Source organism: Monodon monoceros, unplaced genomic scaffold (assembly GCF_005190385.1).
Source record: "Monodon monoceros isolate NGI ecotype Baffin Bay Population unplaced genomic scaffold, NGI_Narwhal_1 Super_Scaffold_15, whole genome shotgun sequence".
Classification (NCBI taxonomy): Eukaryota; Metazoa; Chordata; class Mammalia; order Artiodactyla; family Monodontidae; genus Monodon; species Monodon monoceros.
The window spans coordinates 61,134,827-61,153,316 of NW_021703771.1; the positions used below are offsets into that span (position 1 = coordinate 61,134,827).

General features: G+C 36.2%; 1 protein-coding gene across 11 annotated transcripts in view; it reads right to left on the bottom strand.

The window, feature by feature from the left end:
- The window catches only part of AHI1 (Abelson helper integration site 1), a 212,064-nt gene that overhangs the window by 180,758 nt on the left and 12,816 nt on the right, over positions 1 to 18,490 (bottom strand). For all 11 annotated transcript variants that reach the window (XR_003793672.1, XR_003793671.1, XR_003793673.1 and 8 more), the window contains 3 exons: positions 11,266 to 11,837; positions 8,040 to 8,218; positions 406 to 625 (listed from right to left, as the gene is read on the bottom strand). Coding sequence is in view for 8 of the 11 variants with exons in the window: in XM_029223601.1 (XP_029079434.1) it covers positions 406 to 625; positions 8,040 to 8,218; positions 11,266 to 11,837 (971 nt within the window). In the remaining 3 variants the exon portion in view is untranslated. The remainder of the gene's footprint in view (positions 1 to 405; positions 626 to 8,039; positions 8,219 to 11,265; positions 11,838 to 18,490) is intronic.

The window sequence follows — 18,490 nt, forward strand, 5'->3', positions numbered from 1 at the left end:
AATTAATATTAGGAAAAATTAAATTCAAGACATTTGTCTCATCTGAGGCACAGATAACATATTAACTTCAAAAGAAAAAAATGAGGTTAGAGACAATTAAAGCAGTGCCACATCAGATGATTTACAATGCAAGTTAAATGCCATACAATGAGAGTTAAGCTTGGGAGAAACTCTCTCAACTCCCCTTCACTTAAAATGAATTACTGAATTAACACATGTTCTCCATTTCTTCTATAAAACATACTGATCAATATCAATGGTTGATGAACACCTACAATTAGTATACCATTCTCTAATACAAATCTATATATAGCTCTATTCCCATTGACTGTCAATGGCAGAAAAGAGACTTCTATGGTAGACAGTTTCAATTTCAAGGGTTGGCTGCACAATTAAAAAAATTACCTGTCATCTTTCTTGACATATTGACCAGTATTCTCATCAACCACATGAATTTTCACCATCGGGTGAGAAACCATAAAATCTGACTTAAGCCGATCAGTTCGGTGAATGTAAACTCCCAGGACAAGGTCATCATCAAGCAAACATTTGGGATAAACTGGACTATCTCGGCTTGTTATTTCATGAACACCGTCACCATCAGTGTCTTCATTATCATCTGAAACTACATGCATGGAAGAAAATCAATGTTATAATTAATTGTTCCCATAACAATATACTCAACAATAAACTGAATTTACAGATTATCTAATCCTAGTGATCCATGATTATTTGTCTTTGTTAACAAAGGCACTTCAGGGAAAAAGAAAGAAAAAGCCAGATAATAGCAGACTACACTCTGAGAGTAAATATTGCATTTACTAATGCACTAAAATAGGGTGAGGTATCTTTCTTTTTTTCCCTAACAAGGACTAACAACACAGAAAGAAAAAAATGAGAACCAAAGACAAAAAAGTAATTTCATTTAGAAATTTTCTAAGTGGAATATGTATCACTCAAATTTCTGCTTCTGGGTAGGATGCAGTAGGATGTTGCAGGTCAATGTTTCTGGTAACAACAACTTGAAAAAGCCAAATAAATTTTGAAAACCTTATTTTTAAAGGCATCAGAAAAGTAGAGAAACAATGTATAGTAGATGGACTAAAATTCCAGAGAGGGAGAATCAATCAGGGGTAAGCTGACGGACTGGCAACTGTTTCAGTGTCTGGGGACATTTGCTGATTAGCATATGAGCAGAGGACCCAAGAAGAAGGTCGCTACTGGGAGAAAGAGTAACCAGCAAAATTTTTAGTGGGTGCATGGGGTTAAGTGATAAAATCAGTCTCAAACACAAGGCCAATGTGGGAGGCTAAAGAGGTAGTAAAATCTCCCAGTCTTGTGGTACTAGGAAACAATGACCCACCAGAGGGAGGGGCCTGAAACAAAACAGGCAAGGAGGAAGCCCTGGAGGGCATGGTCATTTTATGCCTACAGCCACTTTTCACCTGGGGTCACTTACCAATTCTGGGCGCATCTAGAGGTTGAGAATCCAGGCATACCCCCTGGCAGAAGGCCCCTACTGGGGGACAGAGAAACCAGCAGAGATTTTGGCGTTCACGCAGGGCTGGAGTGACAAAATTGGAGACTTGAGGGGCCTCAAACACACGGCCAGTCTCTCCCTCAAGACATTTGCCAAAATTTGAAGTTGCACGGGGCAGAAGGCTAAAGGACTAAGCTGAGACCTCTGAAAGGCAAAACTGAATCTCCCAAAGCCTTTTAGGGTGGACAAGACAAATACCTGCCAGGCTCTCAATCTGAAACACCTGGAAGGGCACAGCCTAGGAACAGGGCAAATCAGAGATAAGAGTCTTACCAAAACTGCGACCCAGATCTGACTTAGCTCAGATTAGTTGAAATCAGTTGCCCACCCTGTCTGCCTAAAAGTGGAAAGAGGAACCCCTCTCTAGTGGAAGATAAAATCATCTGGAGCCTCTGCGATTCTATACACGATGTCCAGCATATAATAAAAAAGTTACTAGACATAAAAGAGGCAAGACTGTATGACCGATAACCAAGAGAAAACACAGAAAACAGAAGCAGACCCACAGATGATTCAGCCTGGAGTTAGCACAGGAAAGATGGACAAAATTATTTTTTAAAATAGAGACTTTCTACAGAGAATTGAAAGTCATAAAAATAACAGGCATTATGGAACTGAAAAATATAATGTCTGAAATTAAGAATTCAATGGATGTGCCTAAAAGCATCCTGGACACAAAGGAAGACATTATTAGTGAACTAGAAGAAAAATCAATATAAATATCCAAACCAAAGCATAATGGAAAAAAAACAAAAGAATATGGGGGAAGAAAACATAAGAAACATGTGGACAAACTCAAAAGAGTTTGTGAAATTATAATCTAGAAAAACATGAGAGGATGATGAAGAAGCCATATTTAAAGAAATAATGACTAAGAATTTTCCACAACTGATAAATGATATCAATCAGTAAACTCTAAGCAGGGTGAATTCCATCAAAGCTATATTTAGGCATAGCATGATAAAACGTTGAAACCAAAGACAAAAGGAAAATCTAAAGAGCAGCCAGAGGGAAAAAAAAGACAACAGTCCCCTCAAAGGGACAGAAATAAGACTGCAGTTGGGAACAAAAATGATGGAAGCCAGAAGACAACTGTATGATTTCCTGTAACCTAAAATTATATATTAGTAAATATGCTTCAAAAATGAAGGTAAAGGCATTTTAACACAACAAAATCTGAGTGAATTAGCAGGCCTGCACTAAGAGAGAGAATAAACTGAATTCTTCAAGCAGATGAAAAATGGAAAAATGGAAATAAAGGAAAAAGTAAATTTGGGGGTGAATATAAATTAATATCAACTGTACAAAAAATGGTAACTGTAACATCTGTGAAGTTTAAAATATATATAGGCCTAAAATACAGGATAAGAACCTAGAAGGCAGGAGGGGGGATAGATGCAGAGAAAGAAAGCACCTGACAAAATCCAAATGGAGTCAAACTATTCTCAGGTTTTAGTAGTGTTGGGGAAGTGTATTTTGTTAGGGAGTTAGTTTGTATTAGACTATAATAAGTCAAGAATAAACTTAATGTTCTTCAGGGTATCAGCTAAAAGATAGTAGAAATATGTGTAATTAATAAGTTAATAGAGGGAACAAAATTTTTAAAGTGACCTGAATAATTCAAAAGAAGGCAAGGAGAATAAGAAACATAAAACACTTAGGTCAGGGCTTCCTTGGTGGCGCAGTGGTTGAGAGTCCACCTGCCGATGCAGGGGACACGGGTTCGAGCCCTGGTCTGGGAAGATCCCACATGCCGCGGAGCAACTGGACCCATGAGCCACAACTACTGAGCCTGCGCGTCTGGAGCCCGTGCTCCGCAACAAGAGAGGCCGCAACAGTGAGAGGCCCGCGCACCACGATGAAGAGTGGCCCCCGCTCGCCACAACTAGAGAAAGCCCTCACACAGAAACAAAGGCCCAACACAGCCAAAAATAATAAATAAATAAATAAAATTAAAAAACAAACAAACAAAAAACCACTTAGGTCATATGGAAAAACTAACAGTGAGGTGATAAACATAAGGACACAGAAAGGTCGCAAACAAGAGGATATTGGGGGAGGCACAAGAGCACTTCACATTTATTGGGCACCTGTCCCCAAGGAGTTCACAGCCTGGGGGCTGAGACCCCACATGTGCTGGAGTAGGAGAAGAAAAGAGGTGAAGGCAAAAAGGAAAGGAATACAGACATACTGTGGCCCAAACAAAGGAAGTACAAAGAAGGCACACACAGGGAGCCTAGGGGCTAGTAGAGGAATGAAGTACTGGCAAGCCCTGCCTAGACCTGGAGACCATGAACCAAGCACAGGTTTCAAGTCTGTCCTTTCTCAACCAGGTTGGCACCACCTAGGGGTACACTGTGGATGATGCTGGAGAAACGAGGAAGGGAAAAAATGTACTATGCAAACTCAGACCATAAGTAGACTTTAAGGGAGAATGGTTACCAGAGATAAAGAAGGACACTGCATAATGATTGCTATAGACAGAATGCCTGTGACTCCCCAAAACTCATATGTTGAAATCCTAACCTTCAATGAAATAGTATTAAGAGGTTGGGCCTTCAGAAGGTGATTAGGTCATGAGGGTAGAGCCTTCATGCATGGGGTTAGTGCCCTTATAAAAGAGAACCCAGAGAACTCTCTTGCCCCTTTCACATTGAATCTGCAGGCACCTTGATCTTGGATTTCACAGCCTCCAGAACCATGAATAATAAATATTTATAGTTTAAGCCATTCAGTCATGGTATTTTGTTATAGCACCCTGAATGAACTAAGACAATAATAAAAGTGTCAATTTGACAGGAAGATATAACAATCCTAAGCACGTATATATATTCAATAACATAGCTCCAAAATATATAAAGAAAAAAATGACAGAAATAAAAACAGAAATGCAAAATAGTGGGAATTTTAATACGCGTCTCAGTAGCTAATACAATAAGCAGACAAAAACAAAAAATCAGTAAGATGAGAACACAATAAACTTGATGTGACATACACAGGACACCACCGCACCCAATGACATCAGAATTCATGTTCTTTTCAAGTGCACGTGGCATATTTACCAAATCAATCATAAGGTGGTCATAAAGAAAGCTGTGATAAATTCGAAAGATTGAAATCGTTCACAATATGTTCTTTGACAACCATGGAAGATAAAAACCAAAAAAAAAAAAAAAGATAACTAGAAAATCACCTGCTGCCTGAAACTAAACAATATGCTTCTAAATAATGAATGATCAAAGGAGAAATTTAAATAGAAATTAGGAAATATTTTTATGGAATGATAATGAATACAGAACGTATCAAAAATTTGTGGGATGCAGATAAAGTAGTGCTTAGATGGTAACTTAATGCGTTAGATGCATACAAAGGAAGACTGAAATCTTAAAAAATCCACCTGTAAAGCTAGAAATCAACAGCAACTCAAACCCAAAGAAAGTAGAAAAAAGGAAATAATATAGATAGAAGAAATTACCAAAATCATACACAAATGTATAATAGATAGAAATGAAAGCTAGAGGTTGGTCCTTTAAAAGTATTTATAAATTGAAAATCCTGAGACTAATGAAGAAATAGAGGGAATCTAATTACCAATATCAAGGGGTAACCCTTTCAGATACTATAGACATACAAAATTTGAAAATCCATATTAAATGGACAAATTCCTCAAAAAATACAGTCTATCAAAGCTGATAGAAGGAACGGAAAATATGAAGAGTCTGGTATTTATGAAAAAAACTAAATCTGATTTAAAATTCTTTCCACAAAGAGAACCTTGGCCTAAGAGGCTTTATTAGTAAATTCTTCAAACATTTAAGGAAGGCGTAACACCAATTTATACAAATACTTACAGAGAATTGAAAAGGGAAGTATTTCCCAATTCCTTCTGAGACCACCAAAACCTTGGTATTACAAACTCTGTGTATTTTAAGAAAGCGTAGTACAAACCAATCTCTCTCATGACTACAGTTACAAAAATCCTTAACAAAGTATCAGCAAATCAAATCCAATAATAGATTTTAAAAAAGAAAGCTAATACACCACAACAAAGTGGGTGCCCCCCACCTCTGCCAGAAACATAAAGATGGCTTAATAATCAAATAACGATTAACTACATTAATAGAAAAAAGGGTGAAAATTAATATGATTATGTTGATAGATGCAGAAAAAGCACCTGATAAAATTCAGCAACTAGTCATAATAATAACAAAAGCTATTAGCCAATTAGGAGTAGCCGGTAATTAATCCAACAAGAGGTATTTACAAAAAAACCTATAGCAAACAACACAGTCAGTGGTGAAATAATGGAAGCTTTCCCCAAGGCTGAGAGCTAGAGAAGGATACTTGTTATTGTCACTTCTATTTAACACTGTAATCAAAGTCCTAGCCAGTGTTATCAAGGTAAGAATAAGGAGTAAGACATAAGAACTAAAAAAGAAGCAATAAAACTATCATTATTAACAGAAAGACCTATTATAAAGCTATAGAACTAAGACATGGTGGTGGTGTTGGTGCAAACCATCTAAGGATAGAGACTAGTGAAAACTGACCCACTTACACAGTCATGTTATTTATGATAAAAGTGACACTGAAATGCAGAGGAAAAGCTCTCTTCAGTAAATGGTACTAGGTCAATTATATATTCATACGAGAAAAAAATGGGTCTGGACCACTACCACTATTAAAAATCAATACCAGATAAACCGGAAATCTAAATGTGAAAAGTGAAACAAAAAAACTTTTAGAAAATAATATACAGCGAAACATCTTCAGGACTTGGGAAAGATCTCTAAAATCACAGAAAGCACTTAACATCGAAGGGAAAAATGGATACACTGGGCTATATAAAATTTTTAAATTCCGTTTTTCAAAAGACACCAGTAGGAGAAAAATTATAAAACCCAGAGTGGGAAGATATTTGCAATATATATATGTATTTGTATCTGAGAAAAGACTGCTATCTAGTTATATAAAATATTCTTACAAATTAACTAGAAAAAGGCAGGCAATTCCATTTCTTAAAAAAATACACAGAAGATGTGAACAAATTTACAATGAAGGAATCCAAGTAGTCAATTAACATGAATAAGATGCTCAACTTCACTAGTTACCATGGAAATCAAATCAAAGTCAAAAGGGAATAATCACTAAACACTCCTAAGAATCACTAAAATTTTAAAACACTGACAATATAAATATTGGTGAAGATGTAGAGTAATGGAAGCTCTCAAATACTGCTAGTATCAATTGGTAACCCAAGTTTGGAAAGGGAGAAGTGCCTGTTAAAGTGAAAAATATACATACTCTATGGCATAGCAAGAATGCCAAGAATGTGCCCAAGAAAAATGTATACATGTGCTCACCAAAGATGTGAACAGAATGTTCATTATAGCTTTATTTATAATCGCTTAATACTAGAAACACCTCAAATGTCCATCAACAGAATAGGTAATTAATTGTGGTATATTCACACAACGGGTATCTACACAGCACAAAAACAGGACTGATGATGACTAAGCTCAAGTGCAAGCAACAACAGTATAAATCTCACAAAAATAATTTTGAGCAAAAAAAGCCAGACACAAAGAGCACAGTATTTATTGTTCTATTTATATTAAAGCAGAAAAACCAGGAAAAATTGGCTATGTGTTAGATGAAAAGGCAGCGTTTACTCCTGTAGGATAATGAACAGGAAGGGAACTTGTGGGGGCTTCTGGGTGCTAATGATGCTCTGGCTCTTCATTTGGATGATGACTTTACAGACACGTTCAGTTTGTGAAAATTCACTAAGTAGTATACTTGTACATTTTACTTTTTAAAAAATTAATTATGGAACCACAAAACACCATAAATTGCATCATCCAATGAATAAGTACCATAAAGTCTAAAATTGCCTATTTTAGTCCCAATTTTTGGGCAGTTAAATGGGAATTGAAAAGAAAAAAAAAAAGAAATGTAACAAGCAGAAAAAAGGCAAGAATAAGTAAAGAAAAATAAGAAAAATGAAATGAGTAAAGAGGAGGGTAGAAAGCAAGAGGTAAAATGAAAAGTGGGCAGGAAGGAGAGAAGCTGAATTAGGAGAAATTGTGAAGATACCATGTTTGACAGAGGGATGCAGCTTTAACATCTGAAATGTTTATCGGCTGTTGACCATTTTATAGCTTTCAGTGCTGTAAGTCTTAATTATTTAGGGGCAATAACATAAAGAAGAAATCTTCTATGGCACAGTAGCAACAACAAAGACAATGTCATTCTAGAGGTGAATCAAGTCGTTAATTAGAGATGACTCAAGTAAGACTAACTCATCACAGAGGTCCACAGTTATAAATAAATGTTATAATCTGGACGAATCCAAGAGTAAGTACCAAATGTTCTATATTGGATTTTTTTCAATTATATCCTTTGGAACTAGATTTTCTTTAGTTTTAAGGACTAACAGTCCTAGAATCAAGTTATTCTTACCAAGGCACACATTTTTCATTTAATTTGGGTAACAAACCTGTTTTAGCCTTCTTCTTCTTTTTCAGTTTGGATTTTGCATCATCTTGCACATTGTCTTCTACATTTTGTTCCTTTGAGCTTATTTCATCATCTTGATGAGAATCTGAAGTAACTGCTCCAACTGGAGATTCCTTCTTTTGTTCACCTTCAACTGGGTCATCAGAGATGATCAATGTACTGCAAATATAATCCAAGTTCAAGCCATTGGAAATGTACCATTATTATTATTACTGTGCAGCAAAGTAAACAGTGAATAGAGGCACAGATAATCCTAAAATCAGTATTATTTCCTGCTGGGAGATACATACATTTTCTTACACACTAAAATGGTTGGCTGCCAAACTAGGTATTATGTGTACTCAGTTACGCTTGGTGATACATTATATACCCCATGAGCCACATTAAACTCATCTCTAAACTCCAGCGAAAAGTGAAATTGTATTTTATGATCGATGGATCTGTTTTTACATAGGATTGTCAAATCATCCTCACTCTACTGCCAAGTAAATAAATAATGAACAAATTTCTAAATTACTTTATTTAAAAGCAAAAAAAGTGTTCTCATTTTGGTTGTTCTGTTTTCAAGAGGCTTCAGATAGTCAACCTTTGATTTCTATGTAAAAATTAATTTCTTGTGTTTTCCAACGTTTGGTGTGTCACTGAATTTTCAGAAGGCTATTATTACAATTAAAATATGCATCACATGAACTACTAAATGGCAAGGGGTGGCAGCCTAGAAGCATACTGAGTTGTAAAGAGAAACCAGCCTATTAAAGTTTGTGATTTATCAAGTAAAAAAGAAATCTGCATTTAATAATCAAAAATTGACTTACAATATATTTAGTCATATTTCAAAAAAAGAGGTTGAGAAATAAAGAGTAAAGAAATGTTTCAAACTAGTCATTCCAGAAAGCCATGTTATTTTATCACATCATCAAATACTATTATTTAAAGAGAACAATTACCCTTTGTATGCTGTTGTCATGTAAAGCATGGTTTTATTTAAAACTCATGAACTGATCTTACTGAGTATGACTTACACTTCATAACAGATATGGTAGTTATGAGAAGAAATAGGATTTATGGCACACTGTAGTAAGCAGCCTTTAAGGTGGTCCCCAATGATCCCTGCCTCTTGATATTCATATCTTTGTGTAATCTCCTTCCTTGATTGTGGGCTGGGCCTAGCGACTTACTTCTAATAGACAGAATATAGGAAAAGTAATTGGTGCTACTTCTAAGATTAGGTTCCAAAAAGACTGCGACTTTGGTCTTGCTTTTTCCCTCTCAGAGCCCTTGCTTGGGGGAAGCAAGTGGCCCTGTTGTGAGTAGCCCACATGAAAAGGTCCATGTGGCAAGGACCTGATGTCTCTGGTCAAAAGCCAGTCAGGACCTGAGACCTGCTAATGGCCATATGAGTGAGTTTAGCAGTGGATCAATCCAAGTCTTCCAACAGCTGCATCATTTGGCAGATCTTCCCCCAGCCAAGCCTTGAGATGGCTGCAGCCCCAGCTAACATCCTGACTGTAGCCTGTGAGACCCTGAGTCAGAGGCACCCAGCTAAGCTATGCGCAGATTCCTGAGGCACAGAAACTGTGAGACAATATATGTTTGTTGTTTTGAGCTGTTAAATTCTGGGGTAACTTTTTAATGCGGCAACCGATAATTAATTCATATGCTAACGTGTCCCTGTTAGCAACTCTATTTGCCCTCTCTTTGCTACAACTGGTTGTCTAGCTTTTGATAAGAAGGGAATTATTTTTAGATGAGGACATTAAGGGAAACTGACCCTGAATGCCAGAGAATAGTCAAATACAGACTGTTCCCACCTCAAGTTGTTTATCCAGATGTAGATTATGAAAAACAAATTTAATCACAGTAATTAAAAGATTTTTTTTTGTCTTGTTTTCCCCAAGGAGAGACATATAAATATGAATATAATCACAGATGCTCACATTGTATATGTAAGCATATATGTATAAGCATTGTATATAAAAAAAGACTAAAGGAGGGCTCCCCTGGTGGCACAGTGGTTGAGAGTCCGCCTGCCAACGCAGGGGACACAGGTTCGTGCCCCGGTCTGGGAAGATCCCACATGCCGCAGAGCGGCTGGGCCCATGAGCCATGGCCGCTGAGCCTGCGCATCCGGAGCCTGTGCTCCGCAACGGGAGAGGCCACAACAGTGAGAGGCCCGCGTACCGCAAAAAAAAAACAAAAAACAAAAAAAAAGACTAAAGGAATACAAAATTGCTAATAGTGATTATCTTTGTACGGTTGGATTACTTTTGTTTTCCTCTCTGTGTCTGTGTGTTCTACAATGAGTAAATGTTATTTGTAAACTAAGGGGAAAATGTTATTTTCATATATCCAAACAGGCATTTGTAGCTCAATAAAGGGGCTACTTAGGTTTCAATTATTTAATAAGCAGATGTGAATAGTTAGGGTAAAGACTCTTAAGGCAAAACTGCCAAGGTTCTGGCTCAGCTTCTTACTGGTTCTGTGACTTAAGCCCTTCAGTTTCCTCACCTGCAAAACAGGATGATAATATTATTCCTTATAGGGTTGTTATAAGGGGAAAAGCATGTATTCCTTGTAAAGCATTAAGCACACAGGAAGGGGCCACATAAAGGTTAGCCGTTAGTATTGTACTGGCTATGTGTCCAAAAGGAGGACTAAACATTTTCTTTGTGAAAATGTAATAGGGAAGAACCTTTTGTATTCTATTACAAGTTAATCACTAAAGGGATGTTGCCTATAAGCTTAAATTATACATAATGGCCCATCTCTGGGAGCCCTGCTTCCCAGGTAATGAGCATTAAGCTAAAATACCTTTGTTTAGCTCACAGGAAACATCCTGACCAGGCCCACCTGTGAATGACTGCAGGGAGGAAGAAATTAACATATCCCCTCTGGAGGCTCTGGAGGCTGATGGGAACCAGGAAGTGTTTGACTTTACTCCTTCCCCTTCTAGTATGAAAGGAGCCTGAATTCTAACTCAGGCAAGATGGTTCTTTGGGGGCACGATCCCACCATCTTCTCGGTTTGCCAGCTTTCCAAATAAAGCCGTCATTCCTTGCCCCAGCAACCCATCTCTCGATTATTGGCCTGTCATGCGGCGAGCAGTATGATCTTAGACTCAGTAACAAAACTACAGGTATCACTGAAAAGCTGAAAATAATAGTGTTTTTTTAAGAGGACATTTTATATTTATCAATGTAACATACCTTGTTTCAGATTTAGACAGGACTGGAACTTTCTTTTTTTTCTTTTTTCTTTTTTCACCGTTCAATTTGTCATCATACAATGAAGTATCTGAAGGAAAGGAAGTCTCTGAGGGAAAGTAAGCCAACTGCTCCTTGAGTTTCTTTTGGATTTTCTTCTTAATCTCCTTTGCCATTTCTTCAGCTACTTGGAGCTGGTATACTTGCATCAGTTCTTCCTCATCTAAACTATTTTCTCCTTCCTTGGCCTTCTCACTTTTCTCACGAGTGACACCTGGCAGTGGCTTGGTCCGTGCTTTCTGGGGTGTTGCATCCGCCTTCTTCTCAGGAGTTTCCGGCTCCACTTCTTGTGTTGTCACCTGGAGTGCTGTTTTTATAGCCTTTTTATTTGCCTTTTCTTGCTTGTCGTCCTCCACAGTAACATCATTATCTGGATCTTCAGTTGCTGGCTGCGGATCTCTTGGTTTGTTTTTAGTGACTCGCATGTTCTTCCCTGGGTTCTTAGCGTTAGCAGCACTTATATCATCACTTTTAGTTTCTCTGATTTTCTGAAGATTGCTTCTGACTGCATCAAGCTAGGAGAAGACGATACAATAACAAAGTTTCAGCTAAGCACAGTTTAGTTACGTGAAGATAAAAATAATGACAAGTGTTCCACAATGTGTAATACTGGGAGGATTATTTCCCTTTTTACTTGAGCACTGTGACACCATTCTACGGCATCTGATGAGCGTTTTCCTAGTTATTCTCCCAGCGTTAGATTAGCAATCTTGAGAGTAACTTCAGGTCAAATGAATTAACTAGTAAACAAAGGAAAAAGTACTTAATGACTTTTCAGAAGTGAATTAACTGCTCAAATCTCAAATGCTAGCTTCCTCTTTGGCAGAATGATCCATACTCTAATTTAGATATTTGTGAAAATGCTAAAAGAGCCATGGTTAAACCATTTCATGTTTCCCAATAGAAAACACACACGGGTCATTTATCTTGCTTCATAATTACACTCAAAAACCAAAGGTTTATAGCTCTAGGATTACTCTGCAATTAGTCCAAATGTATCACTGAAAATGCTGCTAAGTATTAAATATTATCAAGTTAGATCAAATGACAGACTAAGCACGCACTTGTACCTCTTTCTACAAACAAAATTATTTAAAATGAGAGATATTTTTAATAGACAATCAGGCTAGAAATCAAAACCGAATGTTACTAGTAATGAAATAAACATTTTGAGAAATTCCCCAAGGATAAAAAAAAACAGGCAGGATTAGATCTAGTGAACTACCAGAGAAAACCACAGCACATAGGAAAAGACTTCTCCAGAGAAAAGGCTGGTTCTGGAGAAGCTGAATCAAGTAATTCAGGAAGAGGGACAAGCCTGAGGATGACCAGTTGAGGAGTTGGGAGGGACAGCTCTGTCTTCCTCCTCTGTTCGTGTTACATGGTGACTTTCACCCAGAGATCAAAGCAGCTGAATACAGAGATATGGCTTCATGTTTTAGGTAGGTACAACCCTCACCAACAGCAGAAGCAGGCTATGTTGAAAACAACCAACAGACAGGAGAAAAATTTTCAAATACAAAGATGACTAACAACTAACAAACACGGAAGGAAAGCAGCACAATGAAGGAAAAGCCACCAAATCCAATAAAACAGAAAAATTAACAAGGAAGAAAAATAAATAGCATAAATAAAATAATTCAAAAGAAGTGGAATTAATATAATGAAGAAATTCAAAAGTATGAGATAAAAAAAAAGTAGATGTTAGAATTAAAATTTCAAACAACAGAAATAAAAGCTTAAGAGATGTGTTCAAAAACAGAAAGGACGGGCTTCCCTGGTGGCACAGTGGTTGGGAGTCCGCCTGCTGATGCAGGGGGCGCTGGTTCGTGCCCCGGTCCGGGAGGGTCCCGCATGCCATGGAGCGGCTGGGCCCGTGAGCCATGGCCGCTGGGTCTGAGCGTCCGGAGCCTGTGCTCCGCAGCCGGAGAGGCAACAGCGGTGAGAGGCGTGCGTGCCGCAAAAGGAAAAAAAAAAACAAAAAAAAAAAAAAAAAAAAAAAAAAACCAGAAAGGGCAAAACCGAAGTGCTATAAGATGGAAGCCAATACCAAAATGAAGAATTCTCCCAGAAATGGATGAGCTTACCAGTGAAGACTGAAGTTCAATTTTCGAAAATCCTCATGCTTAAAAGTGGTTAGAAAATATCTAATATATGTGAAAAGGTGGGAAAATGCTAGAAGAACTAGTAACCCATTATATATCCAATATTTTACCATCTCCAAGACTCTTCTGCTTACCTAAAATATATTTCCAAATTCTATCTATTCTTCAAGGATAAATTCTGAATCCATATCCTCAAAAAAATCTTTCCTAATCAAATCTAATAAAAATATTTTCTCTCTTAAAAAAAAGTTTATTTTCACATGTTCTTTTTCTAGAAGCAATATATGCTTAACTTAAAACAGTAAGAAAACAAAAAATTAAAAATAGTAAAAAAAAATTCAGAAATTACTTAGAAAAAGAAGACCCAAAGTTCAATCCTGGGTTCCCTCACACAAGGAAAGTCATTGCTAATCTCTTCAGAAACTTATTTTTGTTGTTTTTCTATGAACACAGTCATACCTAATAACCTTGAATTTCCATTATGTCAAAATGGGGCAAATGCAAATTTCTCTATTTTCTTGGAACCAGAAACGTAGTGGCAATTGATAAAAACTGTGAGGACACTCCAATAACTGGAAAAAGATAACCAAGAATTAGAAATAGAAAAAAGAACTATGGTTTTGAAAACAAAACCCTGGGGAAGCTAAATAGATGAGGCTCAGTTTATTTATTTACTCTCTTCCACTGATCTGTCAACCTTTGTACTAATAACATCATTTTAAATACAATTCCCAGAGCATCTGTGGTAGCATCCCAAAATTCCATTGCACTGAATTGATAGTTTCATTACTTTTTAAATTCCTGTTTTTGTGGTTTGGATTTCCTTTGTCTTGCTAACAACTTCATGAGACAGTGTTTACATTTTCGAGTAGTTTATAAATTTTAAACTTTTGTTACTGATTTCTAGTTTTGTCATACTATAATTTAAAAAGGTCTACTTCATGGTATTTCATATTTCATGGATTATCACTGAATTCTAAAGTGTCCGAAATACGTTTGTTCATGTTCTATTATATCTTTGCCCATCCTTTTATCTTTACCGTCCGTGCCTCATTTAGGATTTTTGCTTTAGTTTGTTTTTTAAATCCACTTTTTGAGACATAACAATAAATTATGTGAAGTACAGTAATATTCACCAGTTTTACGTGTATACTTAAATGAATTTTGGCAATGTATACAGCTGTGACACCACCACAATCATGATGTTAAACATCCATCACCCCACATGTTCTTTTACAAAGTAAACTCCTACCCCTCCATGTCCTGGCTCCGCTCAACCATTGATCTGTTTTCTATCACTGTAATTTTGACTTGCCTGGAATTTCATATAAATGGAATCATATAGTATATAGCTTTTTGCGTCTGGTTTCCTTCTCTCAGCCTAAAGCTTTGGGATTTATACATGTTGTGGAGATTATAGTAATTTATTCCCTTGCATTACTGAGCAGTATTCCATTGTGTGGAGAGATACTACATTTTATTTCTCCATATACCAATTAATGGACATTTGAGTTATTTCCAGTTTTGCATATTATATGTCTTCCTTTCTCTTGAGTGAATACCCACTAGTAGAACTGATATACTATATGGTCAGTACACATTTAAGTTCTTAAACAACTGTCAAACTGCTTCCTAAAGTGGCTGTACCAGTTCACACTCCCAAATGTATGAGTTCTAGTTACTTAACACACTTGTCAGCACTCCACATTGTTAATTTTCATCTTTTTGTGTTGTAACAGGTGTATAATGGTATCTCATTTTCTTTAATTGCATTTTCCTAAATACTAATGACACTGAAAATCTTTACATGTGCTTATTTGCTACCTGTATCTCTTCTTTGCTTAAATGTTCAAATCTTTTGTCCATTTTTGTAAGGCTGTTTCACATCATTGAGTTCTGACAGTCCTTACAATGTCCTAAATACACTTTATCAGACAGTGTGTTGCAAATACTTTCTCTCAATTTATAATTTACTTTTTCATTTTCTTGGCAATGTTTTGAATTTTCACAAAACCCAGTTCATCCCTCTTCTCTTTTATGGTTCATGCTTTTGTATCCTGAGAAATCTATTTATAACTCAAGGTTACCAAGGTTTTATCCTGTTTCTTCTACAAGTTATATAGTTTTAGCTCTTATGTTTTTTAGGTCGTTGATCCATTTCTATTTAATTTATGAACATGATAGAGTCAGTTTGTAATACTGTATACGTATATCTGATTGTCCCAGCACCATTCGTTGAAAAGATTGTCCTTTTCCTCATTTTGATGTACCTTGGCAATTTTGTCAACAATCAATTGACCATACACATTTGGGTCGATTTCTAGAGTCTCTTCTGATCTATGACTTACATATCCACCTTTATGAGAATACCAGGTTGTCTTGGTTACTAAAACTTTACAAAGAGTTTTGAATCAGATGACAAAATTCCTTTGACTTTGTTCTTCCTTTGCAAAATTGTTTTGGCTATTCTAGGTCTGTTGTTTAAATTTTCAAATAAATTTTATAATTATATTTTCAATTCTTAAAAGTCTGCTGGCATTTTGAATTGAATCAATAGATCAACTTTCAGAGAATGGATAATAATAATCTGTCAATAATTATTTGACAATAATGATTCTTTCAATCCATGAATATGGATATCTCTTTATTTGGTTTTTACTTTCAGCAGTTGGGGGATTTTCAGTATACAGGTCTCACATATTTTTTGATAAATTCTTCCTTGATTGCTACATATTTTTGTTACTACTATAAATGATATTTTAAATTTTAATTAAGTTATTCATTACTGTTATAGAAATACAACTGGTTTATACTTGGACTTTATATTCTGCTAAACTCATTTAATAGTTCTAACAGCACTTTTTAGAGAGTTTGTCAACTGCAGATGAGATTCTTTTACATCTTCACTTATGATCTTTATGCTCTTTTTAAAAAATTGCATTATTGCATTAGTCAGGGTCACCTGCACAATTATGAATATGCGTGGTGATGTGCTCAAGCTTAGGGCAAAAGCTTTCAGTTTTTTACTTTTAAGTACAATTTTACCTGTAGGTTTTTGTAGATGCCCTTTATCAAGTTGAGGAAGTTTCCTTCTATTCTTTTTGCTTGTTTAAGAGTTATCAGAATGGGTGACGAATTTTGTCATCTTTTTATTGCATTTGTTGAGATGATCTTATGGTTTTATTTAATCTTAGGATATGGCAAATTACACTGACTACTTTTTTCAAATGTTGTGATATATTCCTGAGATAAACCCCACTGGTCACAGCGTATTATCCTTTTTATATAATGTAAGGCTGATTTCCTAACATTCTGTGGAAGATATTTGCTCTAGATTCAAAAGGGATACTGGTGTAGGTTTCCTGTAATGTCTTCATCTGGTTTTTGTTTCAGGGTACTTAATAATTGCCCCCAAAAAGAGTGGAGAAGTAGTCACTCTTTTTGCATAGTCTGAATTTATATAGAATTATTATGATTTCTTAAATAATTTGGTAAAATTTATCAGTGAAGCCAGCTGAGAAAACTAGCCACCTGGTTTTCTTTGTGGGCAGGTTTTTAACCACAGACACATTTTTTTAAAAGATATACAATATTCAAGTTATCTGTCTCTTTTTGAGTGAGCTTTGGTAGTTTGTGTCCTTCAAGTAATTTATGCATTTCTTCTAAGCTGCTAAATTTATTGAAATGAAGTTATTTCATACTGCTCCCTTATTATCCTTTTAAGCTCTTTAACACATCTGCAGTGAACCCCTCTTATATTCCTAATATTGGTAATTTGTGCTCATTTCCTTTTTTTTCTAATCAGTCTGGTTAAAGGTTGTGCAGAAAAGGGTTAACTCAGCAGCCCTGGTTGCTCAAATCATTCAGATCCCAAAACAGGCCTGTTTTCAGGACCAGCCCGTGGCCGGCTCCTGGGAACTGAGCTCTGAGCCCTTGGAATGTTGTGCTTGATAAAGGTGAATAAATACATAAATCAACTAAAGGATATTATTAACAGCTAGAGAATCTAGAATATTTTCCACCCTTTAAAATTAATTTAACACAAACATTTTCACAAGCTGTCATTCATAAAAGAAGTTATTGCCTCTATTAAATACCAGTTATTAGGATAAAATGAGATAGGAAAAAATAAAGGAATGAAATCAAGGTGATATAAAACTGACAATGATAATGAACAGAACATGATTTAAATTTCCCCCTTTAAAAGGCAAAAATTCAGATGCATCTTCAAAATTAATAATAGCTACAGTTTGAGTGTTTATTCTCTACTTAGCAATTTATATTTACAGTAAGTCCCCTACATAAGAACGAGTTCCATTCTGAGAGTGCGTCCAATCTGTCTCTTAAGTCCAACAAAGTTAGCCTAGGTACCCAACTAACACAATCGGCTATATACCGCTGCTTTTACGCTTACTTCTAGACATCCTGGGCTTGAAATAAAGATACTGTACTACTGTACCCTATACAGTACTGTAAAGTACACAAAAGCACAACCACTCGTAGAGGATGCACACACGTGACAATATATGCCAGACACGTGAATTAACTAACGTGACTGGACATGAACGCACGTTCGCATCTTTGAAAGTTTGCAACTTGAAGGTTCGTATGTCAGGGACTTACTGTATTTGTTCTACCTATTACTGCTGAGTGTCAAACCACTCCAGCCTTAGTGGTATAAAATAATAAATCATTCATTTTGCTCTGAACCCAATACATTCTCCTTATTCATCATTCCTCTCATCTTTAGTTCCTGATGCTTTGATTCCATAATCCATCACTTCATTCATCACTCACCATTATCATGTACTTTCCATCCATCACACCTGTCTGGAAAAACTCCAGGTACTATTCAAATTAAGTGACTTTCATCTCTATAACTATAACCAGGCTGTTGAATACTGCTGGAAGAACCACTTCAAAACTTGGCACTATTGTAAACATTTAGTCTACAAATTCAACTGAGACCTCAAAGCTATGGACAATTCTTCTATGCTGCATAATCTGTTCATATGCACTCTTCTGTGGCTATTTCAAACTTCCTTCACTCACCTCTGATGTCC